Source organism: Suncus etruscus, chromosome 14 (assembly GCF_024139225.1).
Source record: "Suncus etruscus isolate mSunEtr1 chromosome 14, mSunEtr1.pri.cur, whole genome shotgun sequence".
NCBI lineage: Eukaryota > Metazoa > Chordata > Mammalia > Eulipotyphla > Soricidae > Suncus > Suncus etruscus.
This window is the reverse complement of record NC_064861.1, coordinates 39188075-39207679: the sequence shown is the minus strand read 5'-3', so window position 1 is coordinate 39207679 and position 19605 is coordinate 39188075. Positions and strand designations below refer to the sequence as shown.

Sequence of the window (19605 nt, the reverse complement as noted above, 5' to 3'; positions counted from 1 at the left end):
AGCGCAAGGCTGGGGGCGGACGCGCGCTCATGACGCCATCGAAGCGCCGTCGATGCCTCGCGCGGGGCGGGGGCGTGGCGCGCTCGTGACGTCAGAGAAGCGCCGTCGCGGCCGTGACGTTCGGGCCGGGCCGGGCCGGGCCGCGCCGGGACTGGGGCGGCAGCGGGAGCGGGAGCGGCGGCGGCGCGCCTGGCCCGGGATGGCGATGTTCCGCAGCCTGGTGGCCTCGGCGCAGCAGCGGCAGTCACCGGGCGGGCCCGCGGGCGGCGACAGCGGCCTGGAGGCGCAGTTCAGCTGTCCCATCTGCCTGGAGGTGTATCACCGGCCCGTGGCCATCGGCGGCTGCGGCCACACGTGAGTGCCTCGGCGCGGGTCCCACCGCCGCTGCCGCCGGCCTCCCAGGGCGCTCCAGGGCAGCCGGCGTCGGGCCGGGCTCTGCGTGCGGGTTTTCTAAAGTTAGGGCCGGAGCTATAGGACTGCAGGTGGGCGCTTGGCTCGTCCACGGCCGACCCGGGTTCGAGCCTTAGCATCCCCACAAGGAAGGTCCCAGCAGCACTACCAGGAGTGATTCCTGCGTGCAGAGCCCGCATGAAGCCCTGACTGGCCATCGCCGGGTGAGGTCTGAAAACAAAGAGTTCCCCAAAGTTGGAGCCAGGCTGCTTGGCTGGCGGGCGCTGCCCTAGGTCACCTCCGCGCCGGGCGACCCTGCAGCCTGGCACCCTTGGAGCGGATGAGCAGAAACTCAGTGCATAAGGTTCCTGCAGGCAAAAGCGGTTGTTGGCCTGCAAGGAAGGGAACCGCCATGTGCCCCGCCTCCTGCTCTTTGGGGTTGAATAACAAACGGTGCTGGGAGCGGGCGGAGAGGGCGCGGGAGGGCTCGTCTCCAGCTGAGCTGCGGGCTGGGGCGCTCCCACTGCTGGTTGGAGGCCGCAGAACATTTTGCAAACAAAGGCTGCTAACTTGGGTGGCTCTGACTGAGAGTGGGCTGCAGCTGTGAGTGGGTGGGTGTGCGGGTTCTATCAGTCTCCTGGGAACCCCCACATCCAGCAGCGGCCCTGGACTCTTGTCACACCAGGTTACTAGAAATCCCCCGTGCCGTCCGTCCTCTTGGCCTGCTCTTAGCCCTACCTGGCTAGTCTTTCTCTGGGTTGGCTCCACATATGCTAATGTTCATTCTCTTCCCTGGCTGGGCCTTCCCCAACCCAGGAGCACAGCCCCTTGCTGGCCCAGAGGCACTGCACCTTCCCTGGACCTTCACCTGTCAGGCCCCTCTCATTCTACTCTCCCAAAGCTTGTCTGCTCTGCTTCTTTTTAACAGCCTTGCACAGCTGGGTGAGGCAATGGGTCTCACAGAAGGTGGAGACTGTGGACTAACACACGATTAAGTGTTGCTCGGGCTTTGGGGTGACAGGATCACACTCACGCATACCGGGCATGTGCCTCCAGCTGCACAGCCTTGGACACTGGTGTCCAGCTGCCAGCCCTGCCACGAGCTCATGGAGGGTGTCTGACTCGTATGTTCAGGGTAAACCCTTGTAGGAGTTGTTTTATTTCTTCCCACAAGTGGGTCTACTGATGCCCCTAGTGAGAGCAGCTGTAAGGTCTGGGGGCCAGTGTTGTGCCCTCAGGATCTCCCAGGTTCAGCCAACAGGGTCCCTGAGGGATTCACCAGTAGTCAACATCACCAAGAAAGTATCACCTTCAGCTTAGGATATGGGGCCCCTCCTATCCATGGGGCCATTCAAATGGGAGTGGAGACCTGTATTGTCCTGGGGCACAGGAGCCTGCAACATCCTGCTTTGACCCCAAGGAGGCCAACAAGGTTTCTAGTGCAGCCCCAGTGGTTGCAGCCTGACAGCGCCTCTCATTCCCCCCACCCCGGGCACTGGCACCTGGGAGCTAGCAAGTTCTCCATGGCCTTCCCCTCTCCTCCACACAGCCTCCTAAGGCCCAACTGTCCGTGTGGCCAGTACTAGGGTTCTCTGGGGGATCTGTTTTCCCTGGGGCTGGCTTCGCCATTCCAAAGCTCAGGAGCCGTTGGTGCGTGTTGTGGATGCTTAGCAGGGCCAGGTGACAAGGCAAGGTAGATCCGCTGGTGAGGCCTGGACTCCTTGCGCTCCAGGCCATCTTGGCATTCTCACCCCTGGGTAAGAAGGGGTCCTTGTACTTAGAGATGCCAGCTCAGCTACTCCACCATCACTCAGAACAGTTTTATCAATGCCTGCCTGGGTCGGAGCAATAGCACAGCAAAGAGGGCAATTGCCCTGCATGTGGATTTGATCCCTAGCATCTCCCCTGACCCTGCCAGGAGTGATTTCTGAGCGCAGAGCTAGGAATAACTCCTGAGTGCCGCTGGATGTGACCCAAACCCCCCCCCCCCAAATAAACATCTGTGCCAGCCTGGTTGACCCTGCTCAAAGGTGGGGTGGGTATGAGGGTGAGTTTTGGTGAGATAGCCTGGTGATGAGTGGGGCTTAATGCATAGGGCCACTGATGAGCAGACCTTTGTGGGACTCAGGATAGGGTGGAACAGTCAAGGACTGTAACTGAGTGTTCCATGTCCCCCCAGGTTCTGTGGGGAGTGTCTCCAACCGTGTCTTCAGGTGACATCTCCTCTGTGCCCACTCTGCCGCCTGCCCTTCGACCCCAAGAAGGTGGACAAGGCCGTCCATGTGGAGAAACAACTGTCGGCTTACAAGGCTCCCTGCCGGGGCTGCAACAAAAAGGTGCCCGCAGGGGATTGGGAGGCTGTGACACTACCCTGTCCTACCCCGCCCTGCTGTGCCCCTCACTCCCCACCTCCACTGGGTTCGTGGCCAACAGGGACATGTGAAGAGCTGAGCCCACCACACTTGGGCCTTCCCTGCCACCCCACCCCAGCTTCCAGGAGGCCCAATGCGTCTCTCTGGCCAGCAAGTGCTGTCTGTGGATGCTGCTGCTCCTCAGTGTGGCCCAATGCTGCCCTGTTACCAGGGATCTCCCCACCCAGCCCCTCCCACTTGCCCCTCCTGGGCCCCTGCCGTGCCAGCTCCCTCCTGCAGCACCCCACTTCCAGGTGGCGCTGGCCAAGATGAGGGTGCACGCAGCCTCCTGTGCCAAGGTCCAGGAGCAGATGGCCAGCTGCCCCAAGTTTGCTCCCGTGGTGCCCACATCACAGCCTATCCCCAGGTAGGCACCATCAGGGGACCCGGAGTCCTTCAAAGAGCACAGGTGGGGGTCCCTGCTGGGAAGGAGCCCAGGAGGACAGGGAGCAAGGCCCCATGAAGGCCCCACTGGGCCTGGGCCGGGGCGGGTGGGGGCCCCGCTGCCCTGCTCATCCCCTGCCCGCCCCAGCACCATCCCCAACAGGTCCACCTTCACCTGCCCTTACTGTGGTGCCCGCAACCTGGACCAGCAGGAGCTGCTGCGCCACTGTGTGGACAACCACCGAAGTGACCCCAACCGTGTGGTGAGCTGGGTGGGGGCAGAACAGGCCCAGCTGCCTGCGTGGGCAGACCACCACCAGGACCCTGGGTACGGGACTCCCAGTGCAGCCTGGCCCAAGCTCATCCACCCTCCACCTAGGTGTGCCCCATCTGTTCGGCCATGCCTTGGGGTGACCCCAGCTACAAGAGCGCCAACTTTCTACAGCACCTGCTGCATCGGCACAAGTTCTCCTACGACACCTTTGTGGTGGGTGCTCAGGCTACAGGGGGCGGGGGAGAGGCAGCCGCCCCACCCGGGAGTCTTGTCAGGGCAGCCGCTCCAGATGACCCACAGCTTCATCCCCAGGACTACAGCATTGACGAGGAAGCTGCCTTCCAGGCCGCCCTGGCCTTGTCCCTGTCAGAGAACTGAAGAATAGGACCACCTGTCCCCTCCGTGGGGATGGACCTGCCGCAGCCCGTCCGGCTGAGAAGCGCCTCGTCACAGGGCTGGCTTGGGCAAACTGGAGTGGCTGCTCTCCTGTCTGTCCACCCATGGCTGCTTTGCCACTGCCAGCGCTATCTCGTCTGTCTGACCCATGTGGTTCTGCAGCGCCAGCCCTTCTGCACTTTCCCACAGGCTGGGCCTCAGCCTCCTGGTCTCCCCAGTGGACCCAACAGTTGCTCCGGCCTCTGTGTTTGATTAGGAACTAGAGTATTTTTATGGAACATTTACAAAATTCTATTTTTAAAGAGAAAGAGCCACACTGAGCCGTGGGGTGACTGGGTCATGCCCAGGGGGCTGCACCCCAACCCACTGCCGCCCCCTGGGATGAATGGGGGGGCCCCCGAACAGGAAATAAAACCTTTCTGAGCAGCTGCTGCCTGGTCTGCTCTACATTGCACCTGCATGGGCAGTGGGTGGGTGGCCAGTCTAGATGTGGCTGCACCCTGACATTCCCATGACCCCTTCCTGGGGCACCCTAGTGCATTCAGGGGCCAGGACCTGCCCCATAGGCCTTCCTGCCTCCTCCCAAGACTCTGCCAGCACCCACCTCCAGGACCCTCTTTCTGGACTATGCCAGGTGCCTCTTTTGGCATAACCCCTACCCACAGAAGAAGAGCAGCACCTCTGGGGGAGATTTTGGGCTACCTGCCTGCATCGTGCTGCCTTCTGGGCAGCGATATTCCTTTTTTCCTGCGCCGTCAGCAGGTCCCATCATAAATAGCCATGTCACCTGTGTCCTGGACTGCCCCTCCACCCAGTACCTCTGTTGGGGTCTGTGGGGTGGCTCTACTCTCAGGTCCAGGAACTGTGCCTTCCCTTGGCCCAGGGTGCCCACCGCTGTGCCTGATTATACAAAGTTCCTTTTCATCTGTTTATTTGCAGCAGGGGAGAGGGGCTATACCCAGTGGTGTTCAGGGTTGACTCCTTGATCTATACTCAAGGATTATTCCTAATAGGGCTCAGGGGAACCCTATGGAATGCCAGAGGGACTCTAACCCGGGTCGGCCACAGGGCAAGATGCCCTCCCTCCATATCATGTTCTCTCCTGAACTGAAAATTTATGGGCTGAAGAGCTAGGACAGCAGGAAACGCACTTAACTTGCACACTGCTAACCTGGGTTCAATTCCCCAAGCATAACCATGAATAACCCCTGAGCAACAACCAGTGTGGCCCCAAAACAAAAAGTTCTTGAGACTGTGACTCAGAGAACAAAAGGTCTCTGTAGGGATCTCACCACCTGTCCCTCTTCATCAGCCCTTATACAGCAGAGAGGCCCCTTCCCCAATCGGGACAGACACCTCCACACATCTTCCCCTGCACTGCAACAGACACCTCCACACACCTTTGCACTGCCTGAGCTCTAGAGGCCATCAGAATATTATCATGGAGCAGTGCCCAGTGTCTGTCCTGTTGTACAGACATTGACAGGTATTACTCAGGATCTATCCTGCCAGCAGAGACATCATGAGCCCAGGTTCTGTCCTGTGCACATCACCCACACCTTCTCTCCCAAAACTCCTAGCTGTGTCTTCTCAGGTCACCCTGGTCACTCTCCAGGAGTAGGACCCAAGTGGCGGTTGCATTCCCCAGATGTCCTGAGGTTCTGCCTAGCCGCCCAGGCTCCAACCTCCTTGTCCCCTGCTGCAACTACATCTAGGTACTGCACGTCCCAGCATCTTTCCTGGGCGTGGCCAGTGGCCCATCACGCTCACACATGCACCCATTGGCCTAGCCGCTGCTCTATGCTAATGAGCCTTCCCCTACTGCACCTGCCAAGGGATCAGGACCAAGACCAGAAACCAGGAGACCAGGCTAGCTCCCCAATCAGACATGGCCCTCTCCTTCCTGGTAAAGACACCAGTCTTCACCAAGTGTCCAACTATTGTTGTATGCAGGCAGAGGTAGAGGCAAGGGGTGGCTGTTCCAGGCTGGGGAGATCAAGTTCCCAACACCGTCCTGAAGCCAGGTGCTGGTCAGGCAAAGCAGGTGGGAGGGGTCGGTGCTCCTGCCATTAGTTCCCTGGACTGTCTCACTCCCAGTGAAACCTCATTGGTCCCTGCACTGCATAGGGGGTCCCACTTATGGTGGTGGGTGCCTGAGACCTCAGGTACTTGGGCCAGATTCCTTTTCTCAGGCCTCTCAGAGTCCCCTGCCTCACCCAATGTGGCAAAGCTGCCTGGGCAAGGGGTAACTCAGGAGGAACATCAGTGCCTGGCCACCACTTTCGACTCCAGAGACACCTGGGCAGAGGCCCTAAGAAAGTCCTAAGCTTCCCTGGTCAGTGCCCACCAGACAGATCAGTGACTCAGGGGACACTGTGGTCAGATACCTGCTGACCCTGGGACCAGACAGGCAGGCCCTTGGATGTACCAGGCCCACTTGGACTCTTCCTCAACTCCAGGAGGGAATAAACCCCAGAGTCATGCCAATGGACTCAGACTGGACCACAGAGGCTGGTTCCAGATCAACGGGTATGCACAAAGAAAGGATCTCAGCTGATGGTCCCTGCTCTGAGACCCAGCTCTGCCCCACCCTGGGATGGATTTGAGAGAAGACACTAAAGATGGGGTGAGAGTAGGAGGGAGCCACTCACTGTGCTCCCCCATTTATGGGACCATTTTTTATTTTGCCTTTTTGGGCCACACCCAACGATGCTCAGGACAGTTCTCAGTGGGGGCTAAGGAATGCTGGAGATGGAACCCGGATCAAGGCAAATGCCCTCCCTGATGTGCTCTCGTCCAGCCCCTCTGAGATATCTTTGTAGTCATGTGTACTTTGGGCCTCAATGAACGGTGCTCAAGTGACTAGACCAGAATCATTGGGAGGTGCTTGCCTAGCCTCCTGTGCAGGGATTCCGAGCTTGAGCCAGGTCCGTGGCTTTTCTCTGATCTTGGTGGGTGTGACAGAACCTGTGTGCAGTCTGACTCCTGATGGCAAAATTACAGTTCTAGTCCTGTGATGTTCAGGTGGTCCCCTCTGTGCCCAGCATCACCCTTATGACTGCATCCCCCAATTCATCTCCTGAAATGAGGACATCCAGGGAACATCGGGGCCAGACATCCTGGAAGTCAACCAGGTGGACCCCTAGGCTGGCTTGAGATAGCCAGCACCTTCCAAGGCTTCTGTGGCTCCAAGCTGTCCTGCCTGGGGGACCGGGTCCTCAATGCTTCCTCTGTGGGAACTGGGACAAGGAGTACGGCAGCCTGGATGCCCTCAGAGTGCACGTCTGCACCCATAGCAGTCCTGCAAGTACCCATGTGCAGGAAGTCCTCCTGGCCCTGGCTGCTGCGGGGCTACATGTGTACACAATAGGTCACTCATGCACATGGGTAGGTCATACATACACATGTCTCCCTCCCCCCACTGTCTTCTGCCTCCCCTCCCGCCCAGCGGCAAAGAGGGTGTGGGCAGAAACAAGGTTTTAGAGAATCAGCCCAGCAGACCCTGTAAGACCCACTCAGAGTGGCTATTGGATTTATGGGCTTATTTTTTTTTATTGCTTTTCAAATGATTGTGGATTTTTTTTTTTTTTTTTTGTGGTTTTTGGGTCACACCCGGCAGTGCTCAGGGGTTACTCCTGGCTCCATGCTCAGAAATTGCTCCTGGCAGGCACGGGGGACCATATGGGACGCTGGGATTCGAACCAATGACCTCTTGCATGAAAGGCAAACGCCTTACCTCCATGCTATCTCTCCAGCCCCATGATTGTGGATTTTAATCCACTCCTGGTGGTGCTTGGGCTGCTTTTGGCTTTGTGCTCTGGACTGTTTCTGCCTCTGTGCTATGGGGCTGCTCCCAGCAGTGCTGGAGATGGACTCTGGGCCTTGAACTGCTCTTGAGCACAATTAAGGGTCATTGGATTGTGCCTAGCTGCTTGGTTCCCCTGCCTTGTGCCTCTGTCACAGTGCCTCAACCCCACCATGTCCCTGAGACTCCCTCAGTCCTTTCAGTGACCTGGTTGACCCTGCCTGCTCCACAGGAGAGAAGCCCTATGCCTGTCTGCACTGCTGCAGGGCTTTTGCCAACTGCTCCAACCTGCAGGCACACCTGCAGACTCACACCAGGGCCTGCAGGCACTGCTGCCTGGACTTTGCCAGGACCTTCTCACACATGTCACTGCTGGGATGCCATGCAGACTCTGGCTGCTGCCCATGCCTTCAGCTGGCCATGCAGGTATGGACAGACTCAGCCTCTGGGACAGCTTTGCCCACGGCCTGAGAAAGGCACATGTGGCAGGGAAAGCCTCTAATGACACCCATAACTGCTGTGACACCTGCACCCACATACTTCCACCCACCAGGCACCCTGAGGACATCTGGGTGGGCTCCAGGCTGAGACCCAGCCATCCCAAGGCGAGAAAGTGGCAGGCTTTGTACAGAGGCCAGTCTGTCTGGAGCACAGGAGCTGGAGGGTTCAATGCAGCCAAAACAGAACTCAGTGCTCCTGGGACAGTGCTCTGTGCTGCCATGACAGAGCAATAGGAGCTCAGTCTGTAGAAGTAGTGATGGAGGGCTGAGGGCCTTGGGAACCTGTAGGGGCCATGGGGGACTGTGGGGATCCATGAGGTTCATGGCACTGCTCAGACTGGGTTGGCCATAGGCTGCCTTGGACTCAGCCCAGGAATACTATGCAGGGTGGCTGGTGTGTGAGTGCCCTTGGCAGGTGACCTCACAGACCTGTTCTCTTCAGGCCCTGTCTATCTCCCTGTAGGGTATCCTACCCCATGCTGTCCCCCTGCTGAGCAGCTGTTGCTCAGGCCAGTTCTGCTACTAACCCAAGTCTGACTGGCCCTGCCTGGGCCCCAGGGGATGGCACTCAGGGATGGGCATGGTGGAGGAGGGTCCTGATGCTGACCAGCCCTGGACTGGTGGCAGTAGTGTCCTGGGTTTTACTGGGCCTCCAGAGGGTGGGTGGGTGGACCCCAGGGACTTGCCTCTTTGCTGACAAACTCATTGGCTGGACTCTCACAAAATCCTCTCTCGCTGTGCTAGGGAGCAAGGGCAGGACCAGGTGCAGGTGGGTGCATAATCCCAAAATGCCTAGAGGTGCCAGGGCTGCAGGGCTGTAGGCTGCAGATCCTCAATCCTCAAAGCTGCTAGGGCCTGGTTCTGCAAGGCTCACAGGGGCCCATGGGGCCCAGTTGCTGGGTGGGGCCAAGAGCCCACCCAGGATGCCAACATGTAGGGACTGCCCACCCAGGACTGAGAGAGGGAAGAGAAAAACTACTCCTTTTATTTCTCCTGGTGTCTGAGGCTTGCTGTTCCCACCCAGGTGTTCTAAAAAGAGGGAGAGTTAGATGAAAATTCACAGGCCAGAGGTGCCTGGGGAGGCCCAGGTTCAAAGATATAAAAGTGAATAGTTGTAAAGCAGGCAACATTTCTCCAGATGCTTTATCTCTGGCCACCCCCATGAGCCAGTTGGTACTGCTCTGGTCACTATTTGTACCCCCCTCACCCCCTCAACAGTCCAAGCTTCTCCTTTTTATACCAGCAGGACAAGGGGGCTTGTTCAGAGGCGTGCCCAATCTCAACTGCCATATTTCTTCCAATTGCCAACCGACTCTCCAGCTATTTCTTCCAACTGCCATAGGTGCAGGTGTCTGTTCTGGGCTGTAGGCCCTGCATCCTCTTGCCTGTGACAGTGGCCTCTCCACCTTCCCTCCTCACAGAAAACCAGTCCTCATGGTCAGCACCAGCAAGTGGCTTTGACTTATTCCATGTGCTGACACCCAGCTCCTAGGAAGGCCATGTTCACCTCCTGGGATGAGGACCTTCAGGGACGCCCCCTGGACTCCAAAGCAGAGGAGAAACTGCTGATGTGCTGAGATATGCAGTAGTCTGAGGGGCTAGAGAGAAAGCACCACAGTATGGTGTTTGCCTTGTACACAGCCGTTCCAGGACAGATTGTTCAAATCCTGGCATCCAATATGGTCCCCTGAGCCTGCCAGGAGGGATTTCTGAGTGCAGAGCCAGGAGGTAACCCCTGAGCGCTGCTGGGTGTGACCCAAAAACTAAAAAAAAGAAAAGAGTCAGAGAGGTCAGTTCCATGCTGGCCCCACCTTCTCCCCTTCAACCTAAAGTTCCCTGCCCTCCCCCACTGGCCCAACACTGAGCCCAGGGCTCCATGGGAGCTGAAGCGCCACTGCCAGTTGCCGGGGAAGCCGCAGTAAGGCTCTATTTCTGGGCCTGCCAGCTAAATGGGGCATCACACCAGTTGACACTGAGTGGGGAATTTCACAGGCCCCAAAATAAAGTGGCAGTTTTGTTTCTTGCCCTGGGCCATGGAAAATGCTCTTATTTATATTGGGGATTTGGCAGCTGGTAGAGGGGGTGCCAGGGCAGGTATGAGCTGTACTGAGCTCGAGTGTGGCAGGCCCCACCCATTCCTCTGCCCCTCTGCAACTGAGGGCAGCTCCTTTGGGGGCAGTGTTGGGGTCCCCGTGAGAGGCTTCTTTGCCCTCTCAAGCCCCAGCCTGAGGGCTGCTGCTGCCTCTGGCTGAGGTGCTAGGCCAAGGGAGACAGGCCTGGACCACCCTAAAATGGAGGCAGCACCAAAAGCCCAGGACAACTTTCCCTTGACCCTCTGTGAGGCCACAGATAAGGGTGTCCAGGAAAACACCCATTACTACTCTGGGCCCTCAGGAGTGGAAATACCTCCATGTCCCCACCTGAGGTGGAGCCCAGACCATGGCTGAGATTGTGCTGGCAGTGCTCTGGGCACTCACTCCTGGCCTCTCTGCTCTGGGCAGTGCCCCAATGCCAAGGGCACTTGCTGGGTCCATGGCCACTTACTGAGTGTCTGCGCTGCCAGCTCAGAGACCTGCCAGGATGCAGGGGAGAGGGTAGAAGGTAGGGATGAAAGTGCAGAGTGAGAGTGTCTGTGCAGGGTTGAGGAAGCAGGGGTGATGAAGGGGTAAGGGTGTCTGTACAGGGTTAAGGGTGGAGGGGTGAGACACATGCAGGGATGAGGTGCAGAAGTGAAGGCTCAGGGGTGAGAGTGTACGTGTGAGGTGGAGAGGTGAAGGGGCATGTGCAGCGGTGAGGCAGGTGAGATTCAGGGGTGAGGTGGAGAGATGAGATACAGGGTTGAGGTGTAAAGGTGAGGTGAGGTGTAGGGTGAGGTGAAGAGGTATTGGGGTGAGGTACAGTGGTGAGGTGGAGAGCAGCAGCTCTGGGACCTTCCTGGGAAGAAGGGTGCTCGGGAGGGGCAACCCTCCCAGAAGGTGAGTCCCTGAGACTTCCCAGCGCTGACATCCCCAAGCTTCTTTTGGGGAGGGAAAGATGGGTCACCTGCACTTTCCACCTGAAAGGACAATTCAGCCAAGCATGGCAAAGGCCAAGGCCATCCCCATACTGCACTACGTGAGAGACAGTGGCAAGGAAGCTGGAGCCATAGCAGTGAGATGTCCACTAGAGGGCAAGGAGGAGGCAGAGCTGATCCTGTAACAGGGTGCTGAGCTGGAGCAGAAGAGTGGGGGTGTCCTGGGCTGGAGATGACCCTGGGGACCTCAGACAGGAAGTAGATTGGCTGCAGCTGTTGGGGGCCCTTGTGTTCCTCACTTCCACTTTTTCTTCCTGCCCCTCCCAGCTGTGCCCAGCAGTTATCCCCCACCCCTGTGCAAGTCAGAGGCCAGTGCCTGATGGGGTTCCTGCTCTTTCAGACTCAGGAGTTTGTTTTCCTGGGGGTCCAGGTCTGTAGAGACCCCAGGGAGGAGGCAAGGCCCAGTGTGGGCTCGGTGCAGGCCATGCTGGTATTGCACAGCTGGTCATGGCCCTCAATCTGCAGCCCACACTGAAGTGTTGCCACTCTAGCCTGGGCACTGGGATCACAGTTGCCCAGTGACCTGGATAGATGGATGACCCCTGGCCTGAGGCTACCCTAGGGTCTTACTATAGTGAAGTCAAGTCCCAGATCAGGCTATGGCAGAAGCTGCGGTTGGGCCCGCGTGGGAGGGGAGCTTCGGGCCACAGAACCAGCCGGGCAGCCCCACCAAAGTGGAACAGAGCCTGCGTCACCCGCAGAGCAACTCACATGCCCTGTTGTGCAAGCAGCGCCCTCGCTCGCCCTCCGCACACTACACCCCACACACCCACAAGCACCCACTTCCGGCACGCAGCAGTGCCCACAGTGGCCAGTGGGTGGCAGCAGCGCGAGCGTCCGTGGGAACAGTCCGTGGGACAGTGCAAGGGGAACAAGGGCAGGCGGGGGCAGATCTGCAAGGTGGGGAGGGCTGAGGTATTTGGGGTTCCCAGGAACAGGGGTGGGACTTTCAACCCAGAGCTAATGAGATGCTGCAGGCCTACGGGGGACACAGCTCCCCAGGACTGGGGGCTGGGAAACAAGGACCTGGTCTGTGGCTCACCTGTTTTTCAGAATGCCTAATGAGTTGGGGGGCCTGAGCGACAACACAGCGGGACAGGGGATGGGCCTCTGCCTAGTACTTGGCCGACCCAGGTTTCATCCCCGGCATCCCTAGGGTCTTTTGATCCTGCCAGGAGTAATTTCTTTTCTTTTTCTTTTTCTTTTTGTTTTGGGGGGCACACCCAGTGATGCTCAGGGGTTACTCCTGGCTATACACTCAGAAATCGCTCCTGGCTTGGGGGACCATATGGGACGCCGGGGGATCGAACCGAGGTCCGTCTTAGGCTAGCGTGGGCAAGGCAGACACACCTTACCGCTTGTCCCACCGCTCTGGCTCCAGGAGTCATTTTTGAGCACAAAGCCAGGAGTAACCCTGTAACACTGCCAGACAGATGTGGCCCAGAAATAAACAAACAAACAGAAAGAAAGAAACACTGACTGGAAGCAGGTGTATGTTTCCAGCAGCCAAGCACCCACTGCTTTGTCTGGCCTGGTGGTTGCAGAGGCAAAAGGTCTCCAGGTATCTGTGTGAGCCTTGGGTCCGCCCAGTACAGGCAGTTATCCCTTGAGCTGCGGTTCTATGTTCCACCCTTGAGGTGTGCACTTTGCGGCAAGTGCCCTCTGGGGCTGATGTCTGAGCAGGGAGGAACTGGGAGACAGACACCACAGAGATGGGGCAACCCAGGGCAAAAGGAGCCTGGAATAGTGTGAGTGGTGTGGAATTTCCAAAACTTGGGAGCCTCAGAAGTACTGAGGGCCAGGGCTGGCAGGGCGCTCTCCTGGGCTCAGGGCTTCCACATGTGGCAATGGAGCTTGGGGTGCTGGTTGTGCCCACAGCCTTGTTTAATGTCTGGGGGCCCTGGTGGTGACTGTCAGCCTTTGTTTCCTCTCAAACTTCATAAATAAAACTGCTCCACAGGAAGAAAACTAAGACCCTTGTCTAGACAACTGCCCCTTATGCACCTTACACTGCCAGCCAAAGAAGTGCTGGTTGAAGAGGCAGCAGATTCATGCTGTTTCATGGGTCAAGTCATCCGGGTCATCGGTCCATGGTGGCCCCAGGCATGACAGGTGACTCACTGACTAGGACACCAACACCACCCTGGTCTATGCACCTCCCAGGGACCCCATTTCCTCACACCTTCACTTTGAGGTGTAATTTCAGCATAACAATCACAGCCCCAGGGCCAGAGTGTTGGACAGGAGGTATGACACTTGCTCTGCACACAACTGATCCAGTTCAATCCCCAGCACCACAGAGGATCCTTGGTAGCGCAAGGCGTGATCCTTGATCACAGAGCCAGAAGTCAGCCCCGAGAACTGCTGGCTATGGCCAAAAACAATAAAACAAAACAACTGAGCAATAGGACAGTGGGAAAGGTGCTTGCCTTGCATGTGGCTGACCTTGGTTCAATTTCAGAGTCAGGAGTCAATCCTGAGTACTGCTGAATGTGGCCCAAAAACCAAAACCAAATTTTTTGGGGGGCACACCGTGACGCTCAGAGATTACTCCTGGCTAGGCACTCAGAAATCGCTCTCCTGGCTTGGGGGACCATATGGGATGCTTGGGATTCAACTGAGGTCATCCTAGGTCAACCAGGTAGAAGGCAAATGCCCTACTGCTGTGCTATCGCTCCAGCCCCACCAAAACCAAATTTTAAGAAAAGAAGAGGCTGGAGTGATAGTGCAGTGGAGAGGGTGTTAGCCTCACACAAGGCTGATCCAGGTTCAAACCCCTATATCGCATATGGTCTCCCAAGCCTACAAGGAGTGATTTCTGGAGCCAGGAGTAACCTGAGTGTTGGCAGGTGTGGCAAAAAAAAAAAAAAAAAAAAAAAAAAAAAAGGAGACTAAAGGACTCCCTTCAGTCTGACAGAAATGCTGATAAGAAAACAGGTTTAGGACCAAAAAAGTCTCTGGCTTCCCCAAGGGGCACAAATCCCTTAGCTCATCTGCTTAAGGGATCCCTGGCACCCATAGAGAGCTGGTGGTATTGTGTGAGCTGAAGTGTGAGTGCAGGAAGGGCCTCTAGGGGCAGGAGCCTTCCAGTATGGGAACACTGTGGCCCCAAACCCAAGGAATAGGGCCAGTTCCAAGGGCTGAAGATCTGGCAGGGTGAAAGACTCCCAACTCAACAAACACACACACACACACACACACACACACACACACACACACACGTCCAGGATGAAGCTACACACACATGTCCAGGATGAAGCTACATACACACACACTCACACCGGCAACCTGCCCCATCGAGACCTTCCCTGTACAAAACCCCTCACTTGGAGGTAGCAAGAACAAAGTTTCTGTAAGACCTGGGGAGTGCCAGGAATGGGGTGGGGTGGAGAGAGGAACAGAGGGAGTCTTGTGAGCAGCTGTGTGTTGAATTGGGTGCCCCAGAACCCCACCAACCATGCCTGCTGGGTAGGCTGACCACGGACAGAGCTGGGGGGACGGCTGGACCCCTCACTCTGACTCAGTCTGCACTGCTCATAGCGGGTAGATAAATGGGGTGCATTGGGGGCAGAATAGGGTTCCGAGGAGACCCTGAACCTAGAAACGTGTCTCAGGGGGCCATCCCCCTGATGGAGCTGGGAGGAAAACAGGGTCCAGAAGAGGAGTCTCCCTGCTGACCCACAGGAAAGGGGACCCAGGGGAGGCCAAGGGGGCCCCAGGAGTCAAGGTTCAGACTCTCGGTTGTGGGAGCCATTGGGACCCAGAGGAAAGTCTGGGTGGACCAAAGTGAAGAAGTTGGGGTCTAGGACACCCCAATGCGGCTGCCCAGACTGAGTTGCTGGGGCGTCTGATTGACTCGTGCTCCAGAAGGCAGAAGGCTCAGACCGTCACATTCCCCCTCCGGCCCCGCACGATCCGTTCGAGGGTCCCCGCAACAGGCCCGACAGTCTCCCCCCAGCCCCAAGCTCAGCACCCTCGGCCGCTTCTGCGCAGAGTGGGCGAAAGGGCGAAACCTGCGGGCGGGCCCAGTGTCGCGGCTCATCCTCATCCGATCCCGCTCACTGGCTGCGAGATGGGGTGTGGGCGGGGCCCCCTGCTGATTGGAAGGCGCGCGTGGCGCGGGCCAATGGCTGCGCTGGGCGGGGCTCGGTTTGCTGTACAGGCGCCGCGGCCCGGTCCGCCAGCCAGTGAGGGACGGACATGGCGTCGGCCGGGCTGCTCGCGGTGACGTGCTCGGCGCCGGTCAATATCGCCGTCATTAAGTACTGTGAGTCGGGCCCGTGGCTTCAGGGGGTTGCGTTCGGGGGACCGTGCGGCCGCTCGGTGGGAACCGAACCGCGCTCCACACCCAGCACCCGGCATTCAGCACTCAGCAGCACTCAGCACCCAGCACTCAACACTCCACTCGGCATATCAGCACTCAGCACGCAGCTTTCCACACCCAGAACTCAGCATTCGAACACCAGCATCCAGTACCCAGCCCTTAGCACCTGTCATCCGGCACCCTATAGCCGGATGCACCTGCACCCCTCACCCAACACTCTCACTCCCCACACCCTAGAGTGTGGGTTCTGCAGCTACTCCTGGCTGACCCCTCATGGGGCGGGGCCGCACTTTGCCGTCCTGGTGAGAGTTGTGGTCCCATTTTGCTGAGGGCAGGGCTGTAGCCTGGGATTTAGGGCTAGGGGTGGCACTAGGTGACCGCAGGATCGGGAGTGGGACATTCTGATGCATGAGGGTGTGTAATGCATGGGTGTTCCCCAGGGCTGGCAGCACGATGAGGTGTGCTGGGCCAAGCCCTAGGGCAGGACAGGGCATCTGCGCTTCCTTCCTGCCCACACAGGGACCTGGGTTTCTCAGGGGTGAGCATCAGGCGCAGCCCTAAAACCAAAGTTCCAGGCATTGGGAAGTGTGGCACTCGTGTTCCCTGGGGTCTCTGTCTGATACTGGACCTCGGGACTATTCTAGGGGGGAAGCGGGATGAGGAGCTGATCCTACCCATTAATTCCTCCCTGAGCGTCACCCTACACCAGGACCAGGTCAGTATGGGTGGGAGGGGGCCGATGGCCATGGGCTCAGGCATCTATGCTTTTTACCTGCTGCCAGTGTGGGCCATGGAGGGACATCACGCATGAGGGCCACACACCTCCACCTTGGGTCACACGCATGTATACATGCTCACACACACCTGGGCTCAGCTGTGGACTGTGGCATGACTGGGCAGTGCTGACTGTTCTGAGCATCCATCCTCTGGCAGCTGAAAACCACTACGACAGCGGCCATCAGCAGGGACTTCACCAAAGACCGCATATGGCTGAATGGCCATGAGGAGGATGTGAGGCATCCACGCCTGCAGGCATGTCTCAAGGAAAGTGAGTGTCTGGAGGGCGGGTGGCGTAGCTGTGGGCCAAGCTGTGGGCCAAGCTGCGGGCCCAGCTGTGGCCCCGTGGTGACCACTGTGTCCTTGCAGTCCGACGCCTGGCCCAGAATCGGAGGAGCACTGGAGAGGAAGACTCACCTTCTGACAGTCACACTTACAAGGTCCATGTGGCATCTGTGAACAACTTTCCCACTGCTGCGGGTCTGGCCTCCTCGGCAGCCGGCTATGCTTGCCTTGGTGCGTTCCTGGGATCTTTGGTGCCTTTCCTCTTCCTTTCCTCTTCCGTACCTGTGCCCTGTGGGGACCTTGTTTCCTTTTGTGGATTTGGAGGACAGTCCATCAGTGTGCCCCTGCTTCTCTGTCCCTGCCCATTCCACAGACTCCAGGCACAGCAACAGGATAGTTGAACCAGGCAGGGACGGACCCTGCCAATAGTCCCCTGGGTCCTTCCCTGAACCTTCCCAAACTGCACCTGGAAGGGCCAGAACCACAGGCAGCAGAGAGGGTGTTTGCCTTGCCCGTGCTGATCCGGGTTTGATCCCTAGCCTACCAGATGATCCCTTGAACTAGTCAGGAGTGACCCCCCAGTGCAGAGCGGAGTCACACTGTTTTTGGGTCATGTCCCTGAGCACTTCCAAACCCAGCCAAACAGTGGGGGTTGGAGAGTTAGCAGAGCGTTAGGGCATTTGCTTTGTATTGCTGTCAACCCAGGAAAAGATGGTGGTTCAAATCTCGGCATCCCATATGATCCACCACCCCTCCACCCCATCCTCGTGCCTGCCAGGAATGATTTCTGAATGCAGAGCCTGGAGTAACCCTTGAGCACCACCGGGTGTGACCCAAAAGCCAAAAAAAAAAACCAAAACAATCCAACATCCAACCAAACAGCACCTTCAATCTCACTCTGCGGCATAGCTGCTGGGTGGGGGGGGAGGCTCTGGGGAGCTTCTGGATCTGGGGTGCGCTTGCCTGACCCTGAGACCTACCATGCCCACAGCTTATACACTAGCCCGTGCCTACGGGGTGGACAATGACCTCTCAGAAGTGGCTCGCCGGGGCTCAGGCAGCGCCTGTCGCAGCCTGTATGGCGGCTTTGTGGAGTGGCAGATGGGTGAGCGATCGGACGGCAGGGACAGTATCGCCCGGCAGGTGGCCCCTGAGTCCCACTGGCCAGAGCTTCGCATCCTCATCTTGGTGGTAAGGGTGCATAGGGCAGTGGCAGGCCTGGGACGAGGGGTTGGTACGGGGGGGGGGGGGGACCTCAGCCCGGAGGATCATTCTAGAAACAGTCTGCATGCTAGGCGCACCACTTTGCTTGGTATGGGATGAGGGCGGTGTGGGTATCAGTGTGTCCCACGTGCAGGTAAATGCTGAGAAGAAGCAGACAGGCAGCACCGTGGGCATGCAGACCAGCGTGGAGACTAGTGCACTGCTTCGGGTAGGGGCACCCGGCACAATCGGGGGTGGGGGCATGGCCAACTGGGACCCTGCAGTCCGCTCACTCACTACCCTCGCTCACAGTTCCGGGCCGAGTCAGTGGTGCCAGCGCGTATGGCCGAGATGGTGCGCTGTGTGCGGGAGCGGGACTTCCCGGGGTTTGGCCAGCTCACCATGAAGGACAGCAACCAGTTCCACGCCACCTGCCTGGATACCTTCCCGCCCATTTCCTACCTCAACGACACGTCCCGGCGCATCATGCAGCTTGTCCACCGCTTCAATGCCCACCACGGCGACACCCAGGCATGGCTGACTCTCTGTGCCTCGTCCCTGTCCCGTTGAGCGTAGCCCCTGGTCCACTGGAACCCTGGCACCAGCCAGACCTGGCCCTTCCTGTGGCACGTGTTGACTGTAGGCAGTGGCCCAAGCTTGAAGCAAACTAGACGCTACTGGGTCACTCCTGTGCCTGAAGAAGGGTGAGGGCAGGCGGTGCCCACTCGAATGCCCACTCACTTTCTGCCCACCCACTCCCGTTCCCTCAGGTGGCCTACTCCTTTGATGCGGGCCCCAACGCCGTCATCTTCACCCTAGAGCACACACTCCCTGAATTTCTGGCTGCTGTGATGCACATTTTTCCTCCTGAGGCCAATGGGGACAAGTATGTGGTAGTGCCTGATTGGGGGGCCGTGTCAGGCAGCTGCCCTGCTGTGCCTGGGGCTCTCATCCCCTGACCCGGGTCCTGTATCCCAGGTTTCTTCGGGGGCTTCCGGTAAAGCCTGTGCTGCTGTCAGATGACCTGAAAGCCGCACTGGGGGCAGAGCCCAGCCCTGGGGCTGTTAAGTACATCATTTCCACTCAGGTAGGCGAAGTGGGTAGATGGGACTTGTCTACTCTCTCAGGGGTCTGTGCTGCCTTGGGCCCTGCTTGGCCGACAGGTGCTGGTGTGGGCCCTGCTAGGGGTGCGGGTGTCACATGGGGACTCAGTTCCATCTCCTGTTGCTTCAACCCTATGCTGGTTTCTACTCACAGGCTGGGCCAGGGCCTCAGACACTGAACAACCCGGAGGAACACCTCCTGGGACCCGACGGCCTCCCAAAGTCTGTCCAGTGACGCACTGCTGCTCACGACTGAACTGAACTCAGCCCGTTGGGAGCGGGGTGGCTGCCTGGCTGTGTGAGGATCCTCTGCGTGGGCATTGGGGCCCAGAGACCCCAGGACCGGCGGGTGCCACCTGACTCCATACCCAGTAGTGTTGGGGGCGGGGCCCCAGTAATAAACACAGCTGAGCTCTTTTATTTTGGCGGTGTTCAGGGGTCACTCCTGGCTCTTCACTCTGGAATTACTCCCACCAGGCTCAGGGACTGTATGGGATGCTGGGGATTGAACTTGGTCCACTACCTACGTGCAAGGCCAGTGCCCCCTTTCCGCTGTGCTATCGCTATGGCCTTGCTTCTCTGGGTCTTGTTCCAGTGTCCATCCCTTGTGTCTAGCTCCAAAGGGTCGGGGAGGTCACCTGGAGTGTCCTCCTACCTGTCTGGGTGCCCCCCTCCGGGGA

General features: G+C 58.2%; 2 protein-coding genes across 3 annotated transcripts; both read left to right on the top strand.

The window, feature by feature from the left end:
• The first annotated feature begins 141 nt into the window (after positions 1-141).
• Positions 142-4281, top strand: RNF166 (ring finger protein 166). 2 transcript variants are annotated; one of them, XM_049787127.1, is made up of 6 exons: positions 142-354; positions 2570-2726; positions 3056-3168; positions 3349-3448; positions 3565-3672; positions 3772-4281. In XM_049787127.1, exons 1-6 carry the CDS (start codon positions 200-202, stop codon positions 3835-3837), a joined length of 699 nt encoding a protein of 232 aa, XP_049643084.1. In that variant the 5' UTR covers positions 142-199; the 3' UTR covers positions 3838-4281. The 2 variants fall into 2 exon arrangements, with proteins under 2 accessions (XP_049643084.1, XP_049643083.1); XM_049787126.1 differs by having other exon boundaries at positions 3334-3448.
• An 11121-nt stretch (positions 4282-15402) lies between these two features.
• MVD (mevalonate diphosphate decarboxylase) lies at positions 15403-19345 on the top strand. Its single transcript, XM_049786764.1, has 10 exons — positions 15403-15500; positions 16202-16272; positions 16491-16605; positions 16704-16850; positions 17611-17810; positions 17977-18051; positions 18135-18353; positions 18593-18708; positions 18801-18909; positions 19080-19345. Exons 1-10 carry the CDS (start codon positions 15434-15436, stop codon positions 19158-19160), a joined length of 1200 nt encoding a protein of 399 aa, XP_049642721.1. The 5' UTR covers positions 15403-15433; the 3' UTR covers positions 19161-19345.
• Positions 19346-19605: the final 260 nt, after the last annotated feature.

Bases quoted from the DNA above. Each gene is read 5' to 3' on its own strand.
- MVD (XM_049786764.1), top strand. From the start codon at position 15,434: ATGGCGTCGGCCGGGCTGCTCGCGGTGACGTGCTCGGCGCCGGTCAAT. The intron at 16,851-17,610 runs GTGCGTTCCTGG...CCATGCCCACAG, and splicing joins AGCCGGCTATGCTTGCCTTG to CTTATACACTAGCCCGTGCC. The intron at 18,354-18,592 runs GCATGGCTGACT...CCGTTCCCTCAG, and splicing joins CCCACCACGGCGACACCCAG to GTGGCCTACTCCTTTGATGC.
- RNF166 (XM_049787126.1), top strand. From the start codon at position 200: ATGGCGATGTTCCGCAGCCTGGTGGCCTCGGCGCAGCAGCGGCAGTCA. The intron at 3,449-3,564 runs GTGAGCTGGGTG...CCCTCCACCTAG, and splicing joins GAAGTGACCCCAACCGTGTG to GTGTGCCCCATCTGTTCGGC. The intron at 3,673-3,771 runs GTGGGTGCTCAG...CTTCATCCCCAG, and splicing joins TCTCCTACGACACCTTTGTG to GACTACAGCATTGACGAGGA.